The sequence below is a fragment of the Lethenteron reissneri genome, chromosome 11, assembly GCF_015708825.2.
Source record: "Lethenteron reissneri isolate LAM-NWPU_2019-01 chromosome 11, ASM1570882v1, whole genome shotgun sequence".
Taxonomy (NCBI): domain Eukaryota; kingdom Metazoa; phylum Chordata; class Hyperoartia; order Petromyzontiformes; family Petromyzontidae; genus Lethenteron; species Lethenteron reissneri.
The window spans coordinates 9,450,787-9,463,441 of NC_083789.1; the positions used below are offsets into that span (position 1 = coordinate 9,450,787).

The window sequence follows — 12,655 nt, forward strand, 5'->3', positions numbered from 1 at the left end:
ACCTGTGTGGTGAAGATATTGTGAAAACGATGCCCCCGTCTCTGTCCAAGATGTTGTATGCAAATTGTTACATTACGCTGATGGTGATTTTTTTTTTATTCTGTAATGGAATCCTGGCCCTGGTTCCATGTTGGCACTCGTGCATAGGAAAGGATGGAGGCTATGTTGAAAAAGAGCCAACACATTCGTGACATCCCCATTCAGGAACATCTATCGTTCAATCACAAAACTTAGATTATGAAAATAATGAGACGTTATCTTTGGTGCACGGGTCTTCTGTTGGGTCAGCAATGCTCGTTGTTGAATCGGTAACAAGGTAGAGGTGCAGCCCTGCAATTGCTTGCTCATGTCACTGCTGGCGGGAGTTTCATTTGACTGTATTGTCACCTACTTTTCCAAGCTGGCCAGACTTCTTTGGTAACGTTTGGTGTACCCCACACTTTACAGCCAGCCGATCGCATATCAATGGTGTACCCACTGATACTGCTGGATGTGGATAGAGGCAGGAGAGTTTATACTGGTAGGAACCTCCTGGTTACACCAGCCCACAGGGGATTATTATGTCTGTCCGTCGTGCAGGGAGGGGCTGGGTGGGGATTTTCCGATCGTAGCATGGACATATTTTCTGGTGCTCAGTCCCAGACAGCTCCAACTGAAATGAATCTCCCGATACGATGTAACATTCAGCATGTTAATCGAGGCTGCACTCAGCATTATAAACGATGACAATATGACGCCACCACACACGGCTGTGGGTATCTTGTGCTGTTGTAATTATGTAACACAGCGTAGTACACAAACACACAGCGGGTATTTTTTTACGCATACATATTTTTTAATAACCACACTTCGGAAGGGTCTCCACGAGTCCGGCGATCGCTGGGAGGACCCCAGAGCGGACACCAAACTAAACAATTTTTTATTTTACCAGTTAAGGCCCCCAACTGCGATGTCGCTCTTTTTAAATCCTTTATATTAAGTTCACTTGCTTGCTTGCGCGCTTACGACCGTGCAAATCTTTCGGTCGTTTTTTAACCCACTTCCCATGATCCAATCGAGCTGACATTTTGCACACAGACTCGTTGTGCGTGACAATTTATTTTCGTGAAATTTTTTTTCCATAACTTTACACTTTTTAGGATTTTTTTTATATTTAATTACTAATTGCTTAATGGTGGCAGGCAATCATCTGACCCATAGGTGGCAGCCATCTCAAGCCAGAGGACGAGAGGACTCTAGCCGCCACGCATATAAAGGATTTATAGTGAAAAATTTAGTTTTTACGGGTTAATTTTTTCAGAAGCGATTTGGCCACAAATGATAGCTCAACGAAGTGGCTTCTCATCACGTGGAAACGTGTAGCAGCCAAATACTCTTAATGCATGTTTCTAAATATGGAGAGAAACCCCGGAGGACCTGGAGAAAAATCCACGTGACTTCGGGGAGAACACGCAAATATGCAGGCGTCCGGGTTTGAGATCGAACCCACGATCTCATGTATATCAGGCGAGGTCGTTACCATCCCGCCACCGTGGCGCCCACGAGATGGTGGGGATTGAGACGATGAAAGCAGATCGTGGTGGTCGCTGCGTGTCTACCGTGCGGCAGCGTTGCTGGTGGCATCGATGGCTTTGGCCGCAACGATGTCTCGATCGTGATATTTTCGCTCAGGTATCCCTGTCGCTTCACGCGGCGGTAGTAGATGCGTTCCAAAACGAGGGCGCGCAAAGCGAAATCGCGCAATGCACCGCACAAGGAGACAGCTGCCTGCCGAGTGACGAGCACAGTACACAGGCACAACACAAAGATCCCCCGTATAGCCTTAACACACTGTTGGGGCAAGTGCTGTTAGCGAGCATCTATGAAGGCCAGAATGGCACACGAGGGGGTGGGTGGCCAGCACCACGCCCGGCCGCCTTTGTCTTCCCAGTGGCGATATTTACACACCGCACCAGGTACTCATTTGAGGCTGAGTATACATAGGGGAGGCCCAGAATCGGTTCAGATAATCGTCACGTGTTGGCCGTGAGTGGGAATTGAACTCGGGCCGTTGGGTTCGTAGTGCAGCGCGCTAATCGCTACACCACCGCTCCCCACAGTACACACACAGAGTACACACACAGTACACACACAATGTTGTCCCACTTCCGACCGCATAGCCGCATATGAGTGAATTCAAACCGCATTAAGCGAATTTTTGGTTCGAATGTAAACAAACAATGCAAAATTGCACAAACTGAACCCGCGTAAAGGGAGGGAAGTCTGTAAAATGCTCCTCTTGTCGATAACTGTCTCACCTCGTACCAAATCACCTTGAATGCGCCCGTTCTCATCACGTATCTGAAGCTAAGCAAGAGTCCGAGCCTGGTTAGCGCTTGGCTGGGTGACCACCAACCGGGGCTTGCCAGTCGTCGTAGGCACAGCGAGATGTGACCAAGAGATGGCAATCCCGAGTGCGGACGTGGACACTGCGGCTGCTCATTCGAAGCTTGGTTCGGACTTTTGTGTTGGTGCCCAGGTGTTCGTTTCCGTGCGCGGATTTCAAACAAAACAACGGCAGGTGGCAACGCTCGCGCCTCGCAGCAAGAGAAACCTCGGTTCGATTCCTGACTCGGGCGCCTCTTCTGCGTGCAGTTTGTGCGTTAGCCCCCTTTGTCCGCGTGAGTTTCCTCCAGGCTCTACGGTTTCCTCTCACACCATCCACTGTCACTGGTGTTGTTGTCCCAATGCAGGGACCCTGCCGAACAACGAGTCTTTGGACTCGTTGTGGCTTTCCCAGGTAAGTAATTTATTATTATGAGATGTTAACGACGTCGCCCGGTATACAGGAGGTTAAGAGATCGATCCCAAACCTGACGCCTGTATATGTGGAGTTTGCATGTCCTCTCTCCCCGTGGTCGCGTGGATTTGTCTCCGGGTCCTCCGGGTTTTCCCTGCAACATTTAGAATCAACATCACGTGTTGAGATAATTTCTGGCTTCTAGCAATTTCCACACGATGATGATAAGCCACTTTGTCGAGCGATCATTTGTGATGGCCAGGTTGCTTCTGAAAAATAACGACACAGCTCAGTGGGCCTTACCTGATGAAATACAAATAGTTTAGTTTTAGTCGAGTAATTATTAAATTATGATTATAAAACCGAAGCTCCCTTTGTAGAGTATCTTGGCGGCTTGTCACGCGGTCACACGCGTCAGGCACAGCGCTGCCGCTGGGCGGCCCTCCACACGAGGCGGGGGGGCACCTCCAGGCCCGACACGACGGCCAGGCGGCCCGCACGCAGGGCCAGCAGCGGGTAGAGCGGCCTCGCCAGCAGCCCGCGGCCCGGGCGGAACGTGTGCAGGTGCCGCTTGTCGCCGCCTACGCTCGCGTCGTAGAACGCCAGCACGCCGCGCCCTCCGTCGGACATCACCCCGACGCGGCCCAGCCGCCGCGTGCCCGCGGCCAGCGCGGGCAGGAAGACGCGCTCCCTGGTGGCGCCGTGCACTGCGAAGAGCCGCTCGGCTCCCAGCAGCACCAGCGTCCACTGCAGGCCCTCCTCGTCCACGTCGTCCAGATCGCCGCCGCCGTCGTCGTCGTCGTGATCGTCCTCGCTGCCGCCGTCATTGTCGTCGTCGTCGTCCTCGTCGAAGCCGCCCCTCTGCGGCGCCCGCTTGCGACGACGCAGCGGCGCCGGGAGCGGCGGCGGCGGTGCCCTGCGTCCGCCGGGCCGAGGGCCGGCGAGGCTAACGCCGACTCGGAAGTCGCCGGCGCGGTTCACGGACACCTCCCAGTAGCAGCGCTGCCCCGCTGGGATGGCCCGGTCTCCCAGCACCGTCAGGAAGTCGCGACTCCGGACGGGAGGGGCGGCCCCCCTGCGCGCAACGTTGCCACCTCTGGACGGACGGATGGATGGACAGACGCATGCATGGACGGACGGAACAAACCGGGACAGTGTCCCTCGCTGGGAGAGCGAGCAGCTTGCAATTGGAAATGAGGCTTGCGAGATCGAATCCGAGTTAATAGTAAAAATGATGTGCCTTTGTAAAGTGGCGCAATTTCATCCGTAAATCCCACCAATGAGCCACCGTGTATGGAAAGCCAGGAAATAAACAGAACCTGCAGGGTAAACGGACACAACTAGTGGGGGTGAAGCCCAGTTTAAAGAGGCGAGTTTTCAAGACAGACTTCAATATGGCTCACGGTTCCCATTGTCTTAATCACCAAGCCAAAACATTCCAAAGTTTGGGAGCTGCGCTGGCAAAAACCCGATCACCCCAGAAATGAGCCTCGACCTCGGAGTACTTAGGAGCAATCCATCAAGCCTCCAGGCTGGATACAATTAATGTCACTCACTTTTGGGGGGAAGTCACCAGTGGTTTCCCTATTGAGAGACTAGTCCCCATCATAGGAATGTGGAATTTCCACCACTGGCACAGGATATAACAGAACCATGGTTCTTCATATCCTAAAAATATCTGGTGATGCTGCTGCTGCTGCTTTGGCAGTGGGGCACAAGTACAAATAACAAAAGAACTTCAATGCATTCGTCAAGAAATCAAGACAAGGCCACACACCGCTGATTAGATGTCGATCCACTGGTTTGGACATGTCTGCACGGACATGTCCCATCACGCCTCACGGTATCCCATGACCCGACACTGTGTCTCGTCAGGCCCCACGGTATCTCATGACCCCCCACGGTGTCTCATGAGGCCCCACAGGCACCATAGTTGCGTAACAAGGAAATAAAAGCTGCGTGTTCAGCGTCTCAACGACCAAAATCGTATTGCGCGTGAAGAAACACGTCGCTGCGAATCGCCGATACAGATCAACGTTTGAGAGCCGAGTCCATCTTTAATTGCGAGCAACCGGTCCAGGCAACTGCTCGCAACTCCATTTCGGACGCGGCCAAGTTGCGTGCAAACCGATCGCCCGGGTCACCTGCTTTGCCGCGCGGTCGCCTGGTGCCACCGCCCGTGAGCGGTCAGGCCGCCACCACCGCCGCTGCCGCCACCGACCACGACGCCGATGGCGCTACCGATGACGTGGCGAGCCACGGGCCGTGGTCCCTCGGCGCAGCACTCCACGGCCCGGCGATCGGCACTCAGGCGGAGGCCTGGGGAGGCGCTGCCCGGGTCGAGGCAGAAGTCGAAGACGCCCCCGTCGGAGGAGGTGGCGGTGATGGTGGGGAATCTGCTCACGCAAGAAGAACGTCGGTGTCAGGCGCCACGGTGGTGAGATGTTAACTGCCTCGCCTGGTGTACAGGAGGTCGTGGGTTCGATCCCGCCCCTGACGCCTGTTGTATATTTGGAGTTTGCGTGTCTCTCTCCCCGTGGTCACGTGGATTTTTCGCCGGGTCCTCCAGGTTTTTTTCTCCACGTTTAGAATCAACATTCCGTTAGAGTATTTGGTTGCTATGAATGTCCACGTGATAATCCACTTTCTCTGCGCTATCATTTGTGACCAGGTCACGTCTGAAAAAGAGCTATATAGCTCAGTGGGTCTTACGTGGTAAAGTAAAAAATAGTTTTAGTTTAATCGGTAGGAGCCCAGGCTGGAGGTGGAGTGGTGGCGCCATTACAATAACTTTGGGGGGGGGGGGGAGGGGGGCTAGAGTGCGCTAAGCCCCCCTCCCCTTTACCTTGTGATTCTAGCCAAGTTATTATTATTGCACTTATTTACCTGGCAAAGCCACATTGGGTCTCGAGAATCTTTGGAACTTTGCAAATACTGTTGTCCTGTGTGCTCTGTATTCTTAGTTTGTTTTGGTAAAGTCACGTAGGTAAAAAATTTTAATTAATAAAAGTAAAATAAAAATTAAATGAATATCAGGACGTTTCGGAGGCAACACAGACGGAAGCTTGTGTTGCCTCCGAAACGTCATGATTTTTATTTTATTTTTATTTAACTTTTATTAATTTAGATGTTTTACCTATGTGACTTTACCGAAAAAACCTAAGAATATGAATACTTGCAGTCATGAAAGCTTCAAATCTAGAACTTTGTGCTCTGGTTTGTGTCTCCCAAGTCTTTTTGGCATTGACCAAAGTTGGCCGATTTTACTCCCTAATAGCGACACGACGCTTGTACTGAAGTTCCCTTCGCTCTGGACCCTCTACCTGCACTCGAGCCCCGTGCCCCCCATCGTGCCTCCACCGCGGTACGGGCAGACGGAACGAGAGGACTTGGCGACGCTACTGACGCTTCGACTGCCGCCCCCCGTGGGATCCCGGCTGCGTTCGACCCACGCAGCATCTCCCGATCCGCGCACCTGTGCACCACCTGTCGACGCTCGTTGTAGTGGCGGTGGTTGTGGTGGTTGTCGTGGTCGTGGTGGTGGTGGTGACGATGGCGGTGGGGGTCGGGTGGCGCCACGCAGGGAGCGTGCGCTCGGCTCTGCCGAATCCGAGTGCCGTCCATGATGGGTTGGTTGCGCGGGGGGAGCCCTGGCGCCGGCGGGGAGCAGAGGGGGCCCACTCGACGGGGGTCCCCGCGTCGCGGGGTCTTCTGCCCCGTGAGCCACGCGCGTAGGGGCTCCAGCGAGCGGAGACCCCCATCGTCGCCGTCTTCTTCGTCGTCCCACTTGTCGTTTTCCTCTTCGAAGACGGGCTCGGAGAGCGTGGAAAACGCCTGGTTTTGGAAGGGGCGGAATGGGAGGAGGGGGGGTCATCACGTTACGGAAACGCAACGCAACATGCACACTCGTAAGTGTGTGGGGGGGGGGGGGGGTTCATTTCAGTTGGGGCTGTCCAGGGGGCTGATGTCGGGGAAGGGTGTCTGGAGGGAGGTGGGTTTGGGGGGGCCCCGAAAATATTGCGTGAGATATTAAATCCAGCTAATGATGATTATAATAATTCGCTTTAGTCACGAAACCCTGGCTGGTTACATAGCCTATGGACAACCCCCCCCTCCCCCCGTGACCTGAGCATTTCTTTTTTAATCATAGATTTGAAGACTTTTTTAAATTATTAATGGGAATGCGTGATCGGACGATGAATAGTGCAGGGTTAAGGGGGGGGGGGTAGTAAGGGGCAATTTTCGAGGGTGCGAGGGGGCACTGACCGGCGTGGTGGGGAGGCATTCATCCGCTACAAAGATCCCCCGTGTAGCCTCAACAGACTGTAGGGGCAAGTGCTTTTGGCGAGCACCTATGAAGGCCAGAATGGCACACGAAGGGGTGGGTGGCCAACACCACGCCCGGCCGCCTTTGTCTCCCACAACATCAGTTACTCATATGAGACTGAGTCGACCTAGGGGAGGCCCAGGACCGGTCTAGATATACGTCACTGCTGTTGGTGGCCGTGCATGGGAATCTAACTCAGTACGCAGGTTTCGCAGTGCAGCGCGCTAGCCGCTACATGACCGCTCCCTCACCCCTCCACATTCACCACGGTCAGGAACAAACACACACACACACGTACTTGTATTATAAATAAAATACCCAACAAGGCCCACTGAGCTAAATCGCTCTTATTCAGAAGCGACCTGGTCACAAATGACAGCCCAATGAAGTGGCGAATCGTGTGGCGATGTCGATCAGCCAAGTACTTTAAACGCGCGTTTCTAAATGTGGAGAGAAAAAAACACCCGAGGACCCGGAGAGACATGCAAACTCCAAATTTCCAGGCGTCAGGGTGAGTTAGGAATCGAACCCACGTCCCCGTGTCGTAGTGCACCTCTCGCCACCGCACCTGCAAGAAGGCCCTCTGTTCCCTGGTCTTGGCGATCGAGTCGAGGTGCCCCCACTCCTCCTCGAGGCCTCCCTGCCGCAGCTGCAGGGAGGCGAGGCGGCCCAGCCTGACTCTGACGAGCTCCGCGGCCGCGGCCTCCCCTCTCCGCGCCACCAAATCCCGCAGCCTCCCCAGCTCCGCGCTCAGCCTCGCCATGGCCTCCACGTGTCGCTTCTGGATTATCACGTGCGCGTAATCATCAGCATCAGCCTCAGACATGATCTATCCACTGCTCGACGAAAGCATCCCCTCTCCCTGCCACAAGCTCACAGTATTCCCAGCTCCGCACTCAGCCTCGCCATGGCCTCTGCGTGTCGCTTCTGGATTATCACGTACGCGTAATCATCAGCATCATCAGCCTCAGACATGACCTATCCACTGCTCGACGAAAGCATCCCCTCTCCCTGCCACAAGCTCACAGTATTCCCAGCTCCGCGCTCAGCCTCGCCATGGCCTCCGCGTGTCGCTTCTGCGCCGCCACCACCACGTGTGCATCATCATCAGCATCATCAGCATCATCAGCCTCAGACATGATCTATCCACTGCTGGACGAAAGCATCCCCTCTCCCTGCCACAAGCTCCCAGTATTCCCAGCTCCGCACTCTGCCTCGCCATGGCCTCTGCGTGTCGCTTCTGGATTATCACGTACGCTTCAGCATCATAATCATCAGCATCATAATCATCGTCATCGGCGTAATCATCACCGCCGGCGTCATCATCAGCAGAAGCAGTTGCAGTTTCACCGGCACGAGCGGCACCATCAGCCAGCGGCGTCTTCTTCAGCAGCGCTCTCAGCGTCGGCGGCGCTTAACTTAACCGCGGGCCGCAATCAGTCGGACAAAACGCGCGTGGCGCTGGGCCGGCGGCGGTGCGCACATCACGCGAACGTCTCCGCGCAGGTGTCATCCGCACGCTACCTCCGCTCGGTGCCGCGATTGTCTCACCAGCTCCACCCGCTTCTCCACCAGCCTTTTGCGGCAGTCTATCGTCTCCTGCGAACGACAATGACGACGGTAAGAACGTCGATTTAAAGCTTTCGTGACTGCAGGGATTCGTCTTCTTGGTTCTTTCGGTAAAGGCACGTAGAAGGGAAATAATAAAATAAAAATAAAATATAATAAAAAATTCTCACGACGTTTTGGCCACAACGCAAGCAGCCGTCCTCAGGTGAAGAACAGGTCTGGCGGAAAAACAGCGTCAAAACGTCGTGAGAATTGTATTTTATTATGTTTTATTATTTTATTATTTCCCTTCTCCGTGACTTTACCGAAAGAACCAAGAAGAGTAAGAACGTCGTTTCGTATTCATCACATGGGTCACACACAACAAAAACAATCATCCCCCGTGTGGCCTTTAGCTACAGCCTGTTGGGGATAAGCACGCACCGTTACCGAGCTTTGAAAACTAAATGAAGTTATATTTTATTTGACCAGGTAAGGCCCACTGAGCTATATAGCTCTTTGTCAGAAGCCACCTGGCCACAAATGACAGCTTAACGAAGTGGCTTATCGTGTGGCAATGAATAATAACTAAACACTCTAAACGCACGTCGATTCTAAATGCGGAGGGTGAAAACCGGAGGACCCGGAGAAAAATGACCATCGACCATGGGGAGAGAGAGAGACATGCAAACTCCAAATAAGCGAGCGTCAGGATCGAGATAAAAACCCACAATCTCCTCCATACCAGGCGAGGTAGTTACCATCTCGCCACCAGCCTTGAAGGCGCGCACACGTGGGGCTAGAAAAAGCAATGTCCTCCGCACCTCCAGTGAGCACGGTTTGGCTACGTACGGCGCGAAAGAAGTTCACCGCGCACACACACACACCTGTCAAATCTCATCAGAGGGCCCTTTTACCTTCGCCTTGTCCTGCGCCGCGGACAGAGGGAGCGCAGTGTGCTCGCGGTGCCCCTCGTACGCGCACCGGTAGCACAGGCGCTCCCGGCAGCGCATGCAGAACAGCGTCAGCTGCAGACCCTCTCGTCCGTGGATGGAACACGCGTCCCTGCTTCCACGGCGGGGTGCGAGCCCCGATGACGCTGGTGGCGACGCCGAGGGGACCCGACCAGCCCCGTCCGAAGGGGCGCCCCTGCAGGACGAGTTGTTGTTGTTGATGTTGTTGTTGTTGTCGTTGGGCTGCGATGAGAGAGCTGGGAGGGAGGCGAGGATGGGGCGACACGCCGCGCAGGCGGCTCCGTGCGGGGTCCATCCTCGACACGGGTGCGCGCCGGGAACCCCCTCGGCCGCTGTGTCCGCCGCGTCGTCCGTGAGCGAGCACATGGCTCGGTGTCGAGCGCGAGAGCCAACTCTCGTGTAGCGAACGACAATGTTGTTGTTGCTGCTGCTGCTGTTACTCAATGTGTGCGTGCGGGTGCGCTGTGCGCGTGCGTGTCTTTTTTCTGTGCGTCCGTATATTTGTCTGTCTCGGTGAATTTGAATGTCTCTGTGTCGGTACGTGCGTGCGCGTTTACCTTCATGCGAGTGCGTAAAGTGGGGGAGCGGTGGTGCAGCGGTTGGCGCGCTGCGCTACGAACCCGGCGACCCGAATTCGATTCCCGCTCACGGCCAACACCGGTGACGATTATCTGAACCGGTTTTGGGCCTCCCCCTGCGTCGACTCAGTACCTGGTGCGGTGTGTGAGCATCGCCACTAGGGAGACAAAGGCGGCCGGGCGTGGTGCTGGCCACACATCGCCTTGTGTGCCGTGCCGGCCTTCATAGGTGCTCTCCAACAGCACGTGTACCCAACAGTCTGTTCAGGCTATACGAGAGAGTTTTGTCTACGTGTGTGATACGTCTGCGTGTCTTGCGTGTTTGTAATGTGTGTGTATGTAAGTTGAACTTCTTTCGCACCGTACGCAGCCAACTGTGCTAATCGGAGCGCTTATATATTTCTGTGCGCGCGCGTGTGTGTGTGTGTGTGCTTACACGTCTGATGTCTGTCTGCACATTCATATGCGTGCGACTGTCTCTGTGCGTCTCTGTGTGTCTCTATTCTCCCGGTCAAAGCCCCGTTGATGATAGACTCACGACGAAGTCTTCCCCCGACAGACGCCTCTCCCACGGTCCACTCGCTTGCACTTATCTCCGAAGAATAATTTAACTTCGCTCCGCGCATTCACGCGCTGAACATTCTGGCCCAAGTGGCGTGCAGTTGAGGCCACTTGCACCATTCAAGAACCCAGCTAATGGCGTTTGGTAAATAGACAAAGACAAAGATCCCGCGCGTAGCCTTAACAGACCGTTGGGGCAAGTGCTGTTGGCGAGCACCTATGAAGGCCGGCACGGCACACGAGGGGGTGTGTGGCCAGCACCACGCCCGGCCGCCTTTGTCTCCCCAGTGGCGATGCTCACACACCGCACCAGGTACTCATTTGAGTCCGAGTTGACCTAGGGGATGCACAGGACCGTTTCGAACAATCGTCACCGGGAATCGAACTCGGGTCACTACGTGCGTGGCGAAGCGTGCCAACCGCTGCACACACGTTGCCCATGCACCGCGGGGGGCATTGCAAGCGAGGCGAGCACCCCCTCTCCACCGCGTATCCACGGCTTCTAGTGGCAACCTCGGGGCTGAGACGCCGACCCACAGCGCGATTCATCTGCCGACGAGATGAATCGAGGGTTTTCAAGTGCCCCTTGGAGCACACGCATACGAACAAAGGCACAGACCCCCCCCCCGCCGCCCCCCCCCCGTTATCGCCTTCGCAGGCTGTTGGGGCGAGTAGCACCTGAGACGCACGAGGGGGTGGGTGGCGATAACCACACCCGGCCGCCTTTGTCTCCCCAGTGGCAATGTTTTCTTACACATCGCCCCGGGTACTCATTTGAGGCTGAGTCGACCTAGCGAAAGCCCATGACCGGTTCAGATAATCGCCACTGGTGTTGGCCGTGAGCGGGAATCAGTTTTCAGTTTCATTTATTTGGTATAGCCCTCTTCTTGGTTATTTCGGTAAAGTCACGTAAAAGACAGCCCTGTTCTTCACCTGTGGACGGCTGCTTGCGTTGTGGCCGAAACGTCGTGAGAATAGTATTTTATTGTTTTATTTTTATTATTTTATTATTTCCCTTCTACGTGACTTTACCGAAAGAACAAAGAAGATGAATCCCTGCAGTCACGAAAGCTTTAAATCGAAATTTGGTATAGCCCTGTGAGCCATTCGGCTCTTGAATCCGGTGCAACCGCAACAAACAAAAGACAAAAACATGAACAAGAAAACTACTTAAAGTGACTATGCGCAAACAGAAAAATCCAGGAAAAAACTGAAAAATCTTCCAGAATCGAACTCGGGTAGCCGGGTTCGTAGCGCAGCGTGGCGCTAACCGCTGCATCACCACTCCCCATCATACACACAGACAAAGATCCCCCGTATAGCCTCTAACAAACACAAAGGTCCCCCGTTTAGCCTGTAACAGACTGTAGGGGCAAGTGCTGTTAGCGAGCACCTATAAAGGCCGGCACGGCACACGAGGCCTCTAACAGACACACACACACACCACCGCACAGCGAGATGCTAGAGTAGCTCTCGGGGCTCCAGACATTGTCCCGCCCGCCTTCGAGAGGCGATGTAAACATCTCAAAAGTGAAGGGCGAACAAAGAGTTCAAAAGGAAGGGGGTTGAGTGAAGAAAGGTCAGAGGTGGAGCTATCGGACGAGAGTTCGATTCAGGGTCGCGCCAGACACGGCTCGACTATGAACTCAACTATAAAACTATAAAACTATTTTAGTATTTTATAGTTTACTAGGTAAGGGCCCACTGAGCTATGTGGCTCTTTTTCAGAAGCGACCTGGCCACAGATGATATCTCAACGAAGTGGCTTATCAAGTGCAAATGTATAGCAGACAAACACTCGAACGGGACGTTGATTCTCAATGTGGAGGGGAAACCCCGAAGGACCCGTAGAAAAATCCACGCGACCACGGGGAGAGAGACACACCGC

General features: G+C 54.2%; 1 protein-coding gene across 1 annotated transcript; it reads right to left on the reverse strand.

Annotated features, from left to right (window-relative positions):
• Positions 1–3,193: 3,193 nt before the first annotated feature.
• LOC133341195 (uncharacterized) lies at positions 3,194–9,994 on the reverse strand. Its single transcript, XM_061549648.1, has 6 exons — positions 9,572–9,994; positions 8,658–8,705; positions 7,675–7,887; positions 6,255–6,613; positions 4,924–5,175; positions 3,194–3,875 (listed from the first exon to the last, which is right to left on the reverse strand). The coding sequence occupies exons 1-6, from the start codon at positions 9,992–9,994 to the stop codon at positions 3,194–3,196; spliced, it is 1,977 nt and encodes a 658-aa protein (XP_061405632.1).
• Between the last annotated feature and the right edge of the window lie 2,661 nt (positions 9,995–12,655).

Excerpts from the sequence above, each read along its gene's own strand:
- LOC133341195 (XM_061549648.1), bottom strand. The coding sequence starts at position 9,994 with ATGTGCTCGCTCACGGACGACGCGGCGGACACAGCGGCCGAGGGGGTT. Across the intron at positions 7,888-8,657 it reads TGGAGAAGCGGGTGGAGCTG|AAGCGACACGTGGAGGCCAT; the intron begins GTGAGACAATCG and ends GTGATAATCCAG. Across the intron at positions 5,176-6,254 it reads CGTCGACAGGTGGTGCACAG|ATTCCCCACCATCACCGCCA; the intron begins GTGCGCGGATCG and ends TTGCGTGAGCAG.